Source organism: Scaptodrosophila lebanonensis, unplaced genomic scaffold, assembly GCF_003285725.1.
Source record: "Scaptodrosophila lebanonensis strain 11010-0011.00,11010-0021.00 unplaced genomic scaffold, SlebRS2 tig00000098-arrow-pilon, whole genome shotgun sequence".
Lineage (NCBI taxonomy): Eukaryota > Metazoa > Arthropoda > Insecta > Diptera > Drosophilidae > Scaptodrosophila > Scaptodrosophila lebanonensis.
The window spans coordinates 3,306,616-3,318,958 of NW_022060568.1; the positions used below are offsets into that span (position 1 = coordinate 3,306,616).

Below are 12,343 nucleotides of genomic sequence, written 5' to 3' on the forward strand. Positions count from 1 at the left end.
TTGTAGGCATTTAATCAAATTACACATATAACACATTTATACTACAAATAATTTTGTTATTGTTATTCTGGGTAGTGTATTTGTTTTTTGTTTTGTTTTGTTGTTTTTATTTATAATAATGGTATTCTCATTATCTCTTGTTTCTCAGTGAGCTTCTTAAAACAATTGTACTTCGATTATTCTGCTACAGTTTAGAAGTGAAACAGATGGTGAATATGAACATGAACGCACATCTACATATTTGTATGTATGCATGTATGTATGTTTCTTTAATGTATGTATGTGTGTGTATATGTATGTGAAGATTCGACGTACAATTATCGTTGGTTGGTTGCTTACATACATACTATATGCTAAAAGTTTCTGCATGTTGTTCTTACTGTTTTTATTGTTTGTGTCTATTACTGTGTGTATGTGTATATATATACATATATATATGTATATATATATGTATATATATATATGTATATATATATATATATATATATATGTATGAGTGTACATCTCAATGTTACATGTACATAGGTATGTGTGTATGTATGCATGCATGCGAATTGGCAATTTAGATATTACCATTTCTCACCTCCTATTAGCAAGTAAGTATGTAGTTATCGTATTTAAAGTTCATATTGCCTTCTGGTTGAATTGAAATGTTATTGGCATTGCTGACATTTTGTTTGAAATCACAGTTTTACAAAATATGTATGTATGTAGAAGCAGTTGGTTTCTCATTTCAATTTCTCCTCATTTTACGATTTTTTTCTCATTTTTCTTAATCGTTTTCTTTTTGTTTTCTTTTGCTTTCGCATTTTTCTTTGAAGCATTTATTGGCGCACTCCAGAATTGTTTGTTTCATAGCTTATAGATTACAGATACGGACAAGTCAATGCCAACTCGAGAGTATTATTTGTACATACACAATAGCCGAAAGTTTAATTAATAAATTCAACATATTTACATACGTATGCACACATACACTGCTTATGTACATACATATGTGTGCATGTGCATATGTATGTATGTATGTGTGCATGCACATAAAATGTGTATTCCACAGTGTCATCCTTGGGACCACCTCTAAAAAAAATATAATAAGGTAATCTATACATATTTATTATATATGTATGTATTTCTGTTGGCATAGTGTAGGTTTGTTTGTTTCTTTCTCTCCATATAAAATATACATACAATAATATATGATTTTTCTTATCTGATTTTTTCATAGTCGAAGCTGCCTGTGCATAAGACCTGAGCAAGATTCAAGCTGAAGAGTTGTGTGTGTGTGTGTGTGTTGTGAGTGTATCTCGAAAGTCTTGGCTTTCATAGGCACTCGCAAGTCGCTTTCCACTAACCCCAACCCCCTCCGATCGGCGTCATGAAACTAGAGACGGATACCTATGTATGTATTAGTATATATGCATGTATGTATGAATGTGTAAGGCTCAAGATCAGAGACTCGGCTTTGTGTGAACACAGTTTTGAGCTCGGAAAGAGCATTTTAAACAGCGTTTCATTTAAGTTGAGCGATGGGAAGCGCGATCCGAATATGATATCAAATAAAAACAATTTAATAACTGTAAAATTTAATGCATCACAGTAAAAATAACAATTTAAAAAATAAAATAATGATAAAAACGTGGAGCAGTTGGAAATGTTACTTATGGTATGTTATTGTGCTCAACGTCAACGTTAACGTCCCGAAGGATAGCAGTTAGTTAGTTTAGGCCTCCTAAAGGCTTCGTTTAATTTCGAAATTTGTCAAAGTCTCTGTATTCTGTTCACTTAAGAGGCAAGGTGCACCCAAAGAGTGATGGCATTTCACTAAACATTTGGTTAAATTAAACAAGACCCAAGCCAGGCTTGACATAATAGCTGCAACTGGAATCTGGCTGGCTAGAGGGCAACGTTGGTAATGGGTTCAGTTTTTCTTGTTTTTTGTTTTTTTTTTGTGTTTTTGTTTTCGTTTTTTCTCTTTTTTTTCTTAGATCTGAACCTTAGTTCACATTATAACTACATCACGACACTTTAAAGGCCAATCCCAAGATTCTTCTTCTCCTATAGTTGTTATGGATTTTTTCTGTTTGTTTTTTTTTGTTTCAAAATTTCTTTTTATTATCATTATAATAGCAATTTCTTCGTAATTAAGTTTTGTTTACCTATTATATCTTTAAATATGTATGTACATACACTAAATTTGTCAATATGTAGTTCTACTGACCTTGCAAGCACATGTTTCAAATTCTTTATAATGCGGCATTAATTATGTATGTAGTATGTAGGTATGTATTTCTTGTTGTGTTCTGTTCTTATTGAATTCTTGTTTTGCTCTTTGTTCTTATGTGTGGTATTCTTCGTCATTAGGCTTTACACTTCACATTCGACGTACAGGCGAAAGGTAACAATGTGTGTGAGTGTATGGTGTGTGTGTGTGTATGTGTATGTGGGGAAACTTACAATTCCCTCAAAAAAGAATGTTAGCGTCGTGGAATATAGCAAGTATGTAGAGTACACTGGAGTAGTGAAGTCAGTTCGCAAAAAGTTCATATTCGTATCTTTTCTCTTATGGACTCCAATATTTAAAGGCGATGTTTTCTAATTAACTTCATTGGTATTTTATTGAGAGCTAATTATGTATAACCGAATTATTTCGGTGGGAATGCTTTAGTGAAAGCAAAACCGTAATATGATTATAACTTCCTATTATATAACACAGGTGATTTTTTGGGAATACAAACACAAACAAAAAAAAAACATAGAGGACGTTGGATTACTATAAACTGAACGGGTCACCCCACAAATCTAATAAATGGGAGCGAAAGAGTCGGAACACTTGTATGCAAGTCAATATATAAGCAAACGATTCAAGTACTAGTTCGAAGTACATATATTGGTTTTCAATTTTCATCTTACATATTACAACCCTATAACTCTATGAACGATAAAGAAAAATAAATCTACATGCATACAAAATTCTAAGTCCATTCGTCTATCAGTCGATCCACTTTTTTTTTTTATATACTTCACAACATGCTCTTGCTAATCCATACATTGTATTCAAATTCAACAATTTTGAAACTAATGTGTGTCTTGAGTCACAGAAAGGTGGTGGCCATGGTCAAACTAGTCATCAACAATCGAACAAACAAATTGAGATATATAATCGAAGTCAGATTCTCTACCGGTTGGTCTGGCTTGTCCTTGAAGTGCCGCCTGATTCGGAGTAGTTTGGCGCCACGTCGAGTTATTGCCAACGGCGGTTGTTACGCTTGAAACGTTCGGTTGTGACGCAGCCGAGTTATTACCACAGTTCGAGGTATTTTTCCCAACATTGTTGCCACCGTTATTACCAGTTGATCCAGCACCACCACCGGCACCGCCGCCGCCGGCACCACCATTAACTGAGCTGCTTACATTACTGGTGCTTACTGTACTAGTGCTACCGACAGAGCCGGGACCACCGTTGCCGCCTCCTCCGCCATTGTTACCACCGCTGGTGCTAAGCAGATTGGCTGCATTGGGTCCGTTGTTGCCGCCATTACCATTGCTTCCATTGTTGCCACCGCCGCCACCTCCAACACCGGGTGCATTTCCGCCAGCACTGGAGCCGCCGCCATTGTTGCCAGAGCCACCATTGCCGTTGCCACCGTTATTTCCACTCGGTGTTATTGCGGAATTGGTTGAGGACGGAGCTTGTGGCAAGTGTTGCAGTATATTCTGTACTTCATTCTCACTTGGCGATTCAGCAAATATTGTAGTATTACCGAGAACACAGTTATTTAGAGCCATTTGTGCTTTGTTAGCCTCCTCCCGCGTTGCGTATTTACATAAGGCAATTCCTTGGTTTAAATATAAGTGAAAACTAACAAGGGGGCCATGTTGCATACACAAGGTACGTAAGGTAGGACCGTCAATCTGAGGACGAAGTGCAAATTGGTATATTTTTAATGTAACTCTTCATGTTTGCGGATTACTTAAACAAATGAATCTAGGCCTGCCCAGGCCAAGTCCGGCCAAAGTTATATATATATAGATAAAAATGTAGATCTACTTATATATGTACATAGGCATAATTCTAGTTGGCCCTCACATTTTCAAAGAGCCGATTCTGATTGTAAACAATCAATAAATCACAAGGAAACAAATTTTTGAAATACAGATTCTCAACACAATAGTTTTTTTTTTGGCGAAGTTTATATAAACGTACAATACATATACCAACTTATATGTATTATAAAGAATATTGTTATTATATGATACTAACAATAAACAAAAGAGTATTTACATATACGATTTGCAATATTGAAATTTTTTTGTGACATACCTGCGCAGTAAGATTTTTCAGGAGCAGCCAACATGAGGCCCAAGAAGTATTACCTCCTGTCCAGGTTGTGTTGGTGCTTGGAACACCTCGACTAGCTAACCAGCCGTTAACGTTTCCGGCAGCCGTACATGTTGTTGTAACCGTAGCCCCGCTGCCAGATTTGTTTGTACTTAATCCTGGCGGTGGTCCTCGAGGTGCTGCTTTATTTAAAGGACTTGCCCATAGTTCAGAGGTGGCACATGGTTGAGTGTTGTCTGCCCAACTATATATATAAATATATTTACAAAATAAAAACCATCCAATTACAGAATGAGGAAGAAAAGAATGTTTTATTATTTATACCTTTGGAAATTTTGGTTTGGGGTAAAACTCCATGTTGACGACGTTAAACTTAGTGGCAGATCAGTCGGAGAGTTTTTGCCAGGGTTGGCAAAAATATCAGCATCTTTTGGCGTCGGATTTATGGACAACGGAGATCTAGCTACGCTACCTGGAGTTATGCTGGGATCGTCTTCTATGTTCTTGATCTGAGAACCCTTATGAATAATTTTCTCTTTGAATATGTTATAGACATGCTAAAAAAGTTACAGTTACCTTCCACGGCTTTCCAGGTTCAAACTCTTGCACCAAGTCAGTGTAAGTAGTTGCTGTAGATGGCTGAGCAACTGACCAGTCTTTATTCTCGTTATCAGGTGATGGATCCGGCCAACCGTCTGCAATATTCCGTCCAGTTGACCATGTACTATAACAATGAAATATATGGTTATACATTAGTAAGCTATATCAGAATTAGTTGTTTGGAATATAAAATCGAAACGCACCCATCATTTTGTAAGCCCAATGGACCCATATTGTTTGAGTTACTTGTTAAGTTTTGCTTTGTTGCACCCGGAGCACGTGAAAAGTCCGTGCTATCTGCAGTCATGTCCTTTTCTAATACTGGAAGCTTCCATTGATTTAATCTGGATTGTTGATTTGGCGCTCCTTGATATCCACTAGGCTGCTGGTAAGAGGGAATGAGAAAGAGAGATAGACAGAGAAAGAGAAAATACACGTGCATATGTTAAACATGTTTCAAATGTCATAAAAGCAGCAAAAGTCGCTCCGACTCCGACTCACCTTATTTAGATTGAGTTCGGAAAAGCTGCCCTGCATTGCTGTTATAGCATCATGGCCTCTCAAATATTCACTGCTTGCATGTGCAGGCGGATGTTGTTGCTGTTGTGAGTTTTGCTGCAAATTCTGTTGTTTAATGTAGATTGCTTGTTGTTGATTTATTTGGCTTTGTAAATTTTGAATTTGTTGCTTGTATTTCGCGATAGCGACATTGACAGCCATAGGATTTGCACTATTGCCTCGTGTTAGTGATTGCTGCGCGGCTTGGAGATGCTGCAAACGCATAAGGTAAGAATGTGTAGAAAATAATATCAGTATATTGGTGAGGACCTATGAAATATGACATATTTATAAATGTATAATAATTACCTTTATAGTGCTAAGTAGTTGATTCAAGAGATTAAGGGTATTTGGTGTTAGTGGCTGGGTCAATATTTGACTGGATATAAAGCCACTATGTATAGCTAATTGAATTTGCTGTCCAAGCATGCGTATTTGCTGACCAGACGGCTGATTATTAGTATTTGATGCGATGTTGACAGCTGCTGCTGCATTTGCTGCATTCTGACCAAATGCTACCGAAGCATTTGAATTAACTGACTGAGGTCCGACAGCTACGGTGTGTGGAACTTGACTCAAATATTTTTGCACTTGCAGGGCGGCTATGTTGGGGTTGTTGCTGCCTCCTGTTACGGCAGTTCCACCCATTAGGTTATTCTACAATATAATAGAATGAGATAACAAAGAAAATATTTCAATTAAAAAGTTCAAATTATGTCTATTCAAGTTTGTTCCTTTACCGGAGGGAATGACATCGAAGGTTGTGCGGCAGCAACAGGATAACGTCCAGGAAAACCGCCGGTGCTTGTAGAGTTCGAATGATCAGCATAGGAACCGAGTGTTTCATCATGACGGCGCCAGCCTTCCATAGCTAGTGATGAATTGGCTCGCAGTATGTCAGCTGCTTCCTCAATATTCATATTGGCACTTACTAAAGCACGTTCAACATCCTCTTTCTTAAATCCGCTGTCAACAAGTATACGATATTGTTTGCTCTGTTTGATCATATCCGGATTGAGGACCCCTACTCCCACATTAATGCCAGGAAGCTTCTGTTGTGATTTTCCCACAATGCCTCCATGGGCACTCCAGTCAGTGCTGATGTCACCACTATCATTGACACCAACACCAGCTCCCGTACTCCAGCCAGAAGTGGCACTTGCTGTTGGCAGTTTGCTTTGCTTGTTACCCCAACCACCACCGGACTGGTTGTCACTCCAAGAATTTGAGCTAGCGCCGATTTGTGCAAGGCCAGCATTTGGCTTGTCGTCGGCCCAATTGGTGCCAGCGACATTGGGACCACCGACGCTATGGCTTTCATCGCCCCACGAGGTTACGGGATTTCTGCCACTATTGCTTGGGTGTACCCACATGGTTCCGTCCGGCTTATGTTGCCCTCCCACACCACTAGGGACAATCGATGGGGCTAGGCGAGCTTGAGGTCCAACGACAGCCGTCATGGGATTATTGGGATTACCACCCGGTACATTGTTATTTCCCGCAATGCCGCTGCCAACTAAGCCGGCTGCTTGATTTTGGCGTATCAAATGGCTGCGATTCATTGGGTCGGTCATATCTTTCCAGTGCGTACCACCACCAGGTACTCGAGTTTGTTGTCCCCAAAGCGACGTGCCATCGTCATAGTTTGGTATATTTCGACGCTGAGGTGGCGGCGATGGTTCTTCCCAGCCACTTATTTGCTTGGAGATATCCTTTGGACCCACTACAGCCTGAGCTGTGCCCCACTGTGCTCCAATGTTCGCAGACACGGCACCAGCAACACCACCAGGACCAATACCACCAGCTGTTGCAGCTACATTCGTTCCAGCACCTCCAACAACTTGACCGACCATCTTGTTCAACGTTGGAAGTTGATTATGGGAAATTTGTTGATGGTGTCCCCACATTTCGGACGTTCCATTAAGTCGGCCAGATATACCACGGGGATCACCACGTATAGGGTCGCGCGGATCTAACATGCGCATGTCACGTGGATCCCCTGAAGGTGCACCACGCATAGGATCACGCGGATCGACACTGCGAATATCCATTGGGCCTCCTGCGAGAGGACGTATCTCCCGGGGATCTCCCCAGCCGTTCCCAGTATTACCAACATTACCCCCACCTCCGGCAACTGCTCCTGGCGCTGCAATGTTGCTAGAACCACTACTGCCTAAACGAGCAAATGAAAAGTCAGATGCATAACAATTATTTTTATCCATATGTGGATATAACTTACCTCCTGGGGTTACCACAGGCAGGGCACCAGCACCCGCAGAATTGTTATTGCCTGTGGTTCCAAGGCCCACGCCTACCACACCCTGGCCCCATTGAGGACCCGCCGATGACCCGACACCAGTGCCAACGCCAGCAGCATTGACACCAACAGCAGCCGCCGGTGCTGCAGCACTTGCCGGGCCTGACCAAACGCTTGTGCTGTCTGCCCCGTCATCATCTTCGCCCCAAGTGCCACCCAAATTCGATGAGGGCGTATGGCCCCAAGAAGGCTTCGGTTGTTGTTGTGCTGGCGGTTGGCCACCATTTCTCAAATTCGATTCCCACAAATCCGTACCATTGTTTATGCTGGGCTTCCACATGGGCGGCCCAGATGGGTCCTTATTAGCCGGCTCCGGTGAACTGGGCACCTCCCAATTTGTATCTTGATTGACATGCTGGCATCCCCAGCCATCCTGAGAAAAGAGCGCTTCGCGCATTGTATTCAATTGTTCCAACTGATTCTTAGCTGCACTAGCTGTTGTTGCATTCCCAACTAGTTCCGCAACGATTTCGCCACCAACGTCATTGTTAATTGATAAACTATTACTATTGTCGGTAATAATGTCGTTTATGTTATCAATTGTTCTGACGTTGCTGCAGCTGATGATGTTTGTTGTGTGATTTCTAGTCACTCCGTTATGGGCAAAATTTGTCTTTCCACAATGATCACTATTTGGTATAGCCTAAACAGACATAAAGGGGTAAAGCAAACAAAAACATAAACGCCACATGAGTATTGAATGAAATTCAAGTAGTTTTCGTCGAATGCAATCTATATACACATGTATGTGTTTGAGGAGGTATACCTTTCATGTCTAACCATAATAATAACAAAACACAGACGTAAATGAAAATAAAACCTCTTGCGTTTGCACATGAGCTAGTTTGCAAAACAAAAAACATAAATATATATATATATAAATATGGTTACGCCGTTGGAAATCATGCACAATATCACAGGAAAAATATTTAATACAATACACACTTTTTATAATTACTGATATGTATGTTTTGAGTAGGTACACACATACGTACATGCGTCTATCTGCATACTTGGCAACTCTAGTCGGCAGTCATTGACGCAATCACCCTATTTAACTCTGTACTTTTTGTTCACTCACACAGACGCATACACAAATACAGACATCTGAAAAAATATATATATATATACAAATGCATATATAAATATATATATATATATATGTAATATATATGTACATATTCTGTGTATATATATACGTACATATACAGATGAATTATACTATATATATACATGTTACACACATACTCAGCGATTTCGATTAAATAAGTGTGTATATGGATATGGTATGTATGTACGCTTAAGCAAGCAATACATACATACAAATATACAGAACTTGAAAAAAACTTCTACAAAATGGAGAAAGACGGGGGAAAACGAACAAAAGTCAACGAAAACGAAACGATTGCGGCGGAAAATATTTTTTTTATAAATATTATGCGAAAGTATCGATTTAAATCATTCATATTCACATTTGCTGCACTGAACAATTTGAGCAAGCCGTTCCGTCGATTTCACAAAGTACATACATACATACATACAAGTATGCACCCATAAAATAAAATTTTCTTATTACTTTTTGAAGGTTTGTGTTTTATAAAACAGCTAAGTATTATTGCACTTACTATCGAGTTCTTGCAGTAAATTAGTTAAGGGCACTAAAACATTTTAAAATAACAATAATTACTTTTTTTCGATGTGAAAATGTAACCACGACGAAGCGCACGTTCAATGGGGACGGTACGAGTTACTAGCGTATGAAATGAACGACGAAATACGAACACCAACACATATGCAGCAAAACGGACACGGACATGGCGATGGCTGCTGTTTAACGTTGCCACCTAGTCACAGTTTAGTCGCGGCCCTTCATCTTACCAATGAACACTGCTGTACAACAGCCCTGAATGGTTGCCAAATCAACGTAAACGTTAAAACTACAAATGCAGCACTTACAGTATTAATATTTGAATATGAGGTTAAAATTACAATTTAATGAACCTACATTCTGCGCATTTTTGTTGTGTGTTATATAAGCCATCTATTATTTTGAACGAATCTTTTGTATTCCGACGGTCACTCGCTACTTAATGCTTTAAAAGATATTCATGAGTAATTATATAAAAAGTGCGAAACGCGGCAACTCTGTATTTGAGGTTGTATTTTTATCTCTTTTCAACACGCGGCGGAGGCGCACAATTAAAAGCGAGAGGGCAGATGACTTTTTTCCCTCATTCTTTTCATGCAATTTTAATCGAAAATGTTGTTATTGTTATATAGGCGGCTTCCAATACGGCATTATGTAGGTACATACATATATATGTACATTCATATGTATAACAGTCAAATGGCCGATCATAAAGGCATAAAAATATGTCACTGCCACTAGCATGGAATGATCGAAAACCTTTGGCTTTTCTCGCATTTATTTTCGTTCGATCCTAGAATGGTTTGGTGTACGAAACCACATCTAAATGCTAGACAAAGTAACACGTATATATGTACAAACATGCTACATACATATGTATATACATACATATACTCATTTGTATGTATGTGCTAGTTTTCACCTTACAATCACATTTAGAGGTCTGGCTTTCATATGTATGTATGTACATATGTATGTATATTTGAATGTATGTGCTCCCTGCAGCAAGTGTTTAGGCACACGCACATACACCTACACATCGAGAGCTACACATTTGCAAATTTGTTATACACATACACGAGACGTACATACATATTTAGGTTATATATACACACACATTCATATGCACTTAAATTTGCAAACAGGTTTTTAAATGGCCTAAAATTACAAATTGCAAAATTAGTCTTCGTTAAAGCTATAACTCGGGTACATTCTCTTCAATATGTATATGTATGCACTAAATCTATATACTTAGAGAAAGGTATCACATTGGCAAAAATACATATGTATGTATGTATGTATGTATTAAGCCATCACAATACATATTTGAAACACACTTGAATTAATGCGGCCGACACAGGCTGCATCCCACGCAGATGTTATATGTTTTTATTGTGCGCGCTTTGCTATGCACATCTCCGTTTAATTATGATCGTAAATTAATTTAAATACCGGTATCAGTTACAATTCTATGCCACAAGCTTTTCCACAAAAAACTGACTCTGAACCAACTAGCGATGGCAGCCAGATTCGGTGTATCGGAAGATGTCGATACCTGCGGAGGTATCGGCACAGCACCGCTACTTAGTAAAAACCAATTGGGCAAAATTTCAATAAGCTTTTTGCCCTTCAATAACTATTTTCTAGATTCTAGCATACATAGATACATACAGGGTGCGCCATCTTTTATGACGGTATGTAAATATTGAATAACTTTGTCATTAGTGAACCGATTGACTTGAGTAGACCAGTGTTGAAAACCTCAGTTCAAGAAATTGTACAGAACCAAATTAAATAAAAATATCTCATACTTGAAAATCGGTTGTTTATTTTCAAAGATATTCAATGTTTACATACCGACATAAAAGATGACGCGCCCTGTATATGTATTACATTAATGAACAAAATAAATATGTACATATTTATATAGTTGTCTAATAAAAGTTAAAGTTTTAGCGACAAAATTAGGATTGTGGGAAACCATTGCTTTTTTATTAACTTTGTCATGCCTATCATATACTTGTATGTATGTACACATGTATGCATGAGCCATTTGTCCTTGGTGTTATAAACTTTCACACCAAACTATAGCTACTGCAACGATGCTCCGGCCGGGTGGTGATCCCTGGCCAGACGACGTCCTAGTGACCATCACAGGGTGTTGCTACGAAAGGAGAATAACGATAGGGGATAGTCATAAGCGCAACCTATAAGCGTAACATACATAAGTGAAATTATAAATTGAAGTTTTGGAGAAGCTTTGGCAGCCAACGGAGGAAGAGCGTTTTCGATTTTTCCGCACTAAACAGATAAAATAAGATCACAATCTAGTCGGCGAGCATCCCAAAGAATTGAGGAGGATTGCTACAAAAATTGTTGCAAAATTAAGAATATCCTGCCTACACACTATTACAATTACTCTTTCAAACTATGCCTATTTTAACACTTATCGTCGTCCTGCTCTTTTATGATGGAACCCTGTGACGTCGTTTCACTACCCCTTTAGTCCGCCAGGGTAGCAGGGTGCTGCTGTTGGTGTCGCTGCTGCTCTGCGGCTGCGCGTCGCGCTTCGTAGTAACAAGTCTCTCGATCTGCCGACTCGGTTCCCCTGACTGTGCTTTCTGCGCCTCCATGCCATCCTTCCGTATTGTCATAAGCATTTTATTAAACGCTGCAAAAATTATTCCATCTCGGTCCTATTACTTCTCTGTTAGTTTTGCGTGATGCATTTTGGCGCTCTCAGCTAATCGACAGTGCTGCCCATCACCTGTTGCGGCGTTGTGTAGCTGTCAGCTTTTTCCCAGCCAGTCGCCAGCTATTATTGCTCCACGGCGTATAATTTTTCGCATTTACTTCTGTTGGCCACGTTAATTCTCCCTCG

At 39.2% G+C, this 12,343-nt stretch overlaps 1 protein-coding gene across 4 annotated transcripts; it reads right to left on the reverse strand.

Moving 5' to 3' along the window:
• Window positions 1–2,588: 2,588 nt before the first annotated feature.
• On the reverse strand, window positions 2,589–10,950 carry LOC115628051 (protein Gawky). 4 transcript variants are annotated; one of them, XM_030524000.1, is made up of 10 exons: window positions 10,800–10,950; window positions 7,737–8,457; window positions 6,238–7,670; window positions 5,807–6,154; window positions 5,441–5,710; window positions 5,143–5,321; window positions 4,916–5,063; window positions 4,664–4,848; window positions 4,322–4,583; window positions 2,589–3,912 (listed from the first exon to the last, which is right to left on the reverse strand). In XM_030524000.1, the coding sequence occupies exons 1-10, from the start codon at window positions 10,827–10,829 to the stop codon at window positions 3,121–3,123; spliced, it is 4,368 nt and encodes a 1,455-aa protein (XP_030379860.1). In that variant the 5' UTR covers window positions 10,830–10,950; the 3' UTR covers window positions 2,589–3,120. The 4 variants fall into 4 exon arrangements, with proteins under 4 accessions (XP_030379860.1, XP_030379857.1, XP_030379859.1 ...); XM_030523997.1 differs by having other exon boundaries at window positions 4,664–4,857; XM_030523999.1 differs by having other exon boundaries at window positions 5,143–5,324.
• Window positions 10,951–12,343: the final 1,393 nt, after the last annotated feature.

What these genes read in the sequence shown, in the direction of transcription:
- LOC115628051 (XM_030523996.1), bottom strand. Translation starts at nt 10,829, where the DNA reads ATGCAGCCTGTGTCGGCCGCATTAATTCAA. An exon ending in AACCTGGAAAGCCGTGGAAG is followed by an intron (nt 4,858 to 4,915) that starts GTAACTGTAACT and finishes ATTATTCATAAG; the next exon opens with GGTTCTCAGATCAAGAACAT. An exon ending in CCAAACCAAAATTTCCAAAG is followed by an intron (nt 4,584 to 4,663) that starts GTATAAATAATA and finishes TTATATATATAG; the next exon opens with TTGGGCAGACAACACTCAAC.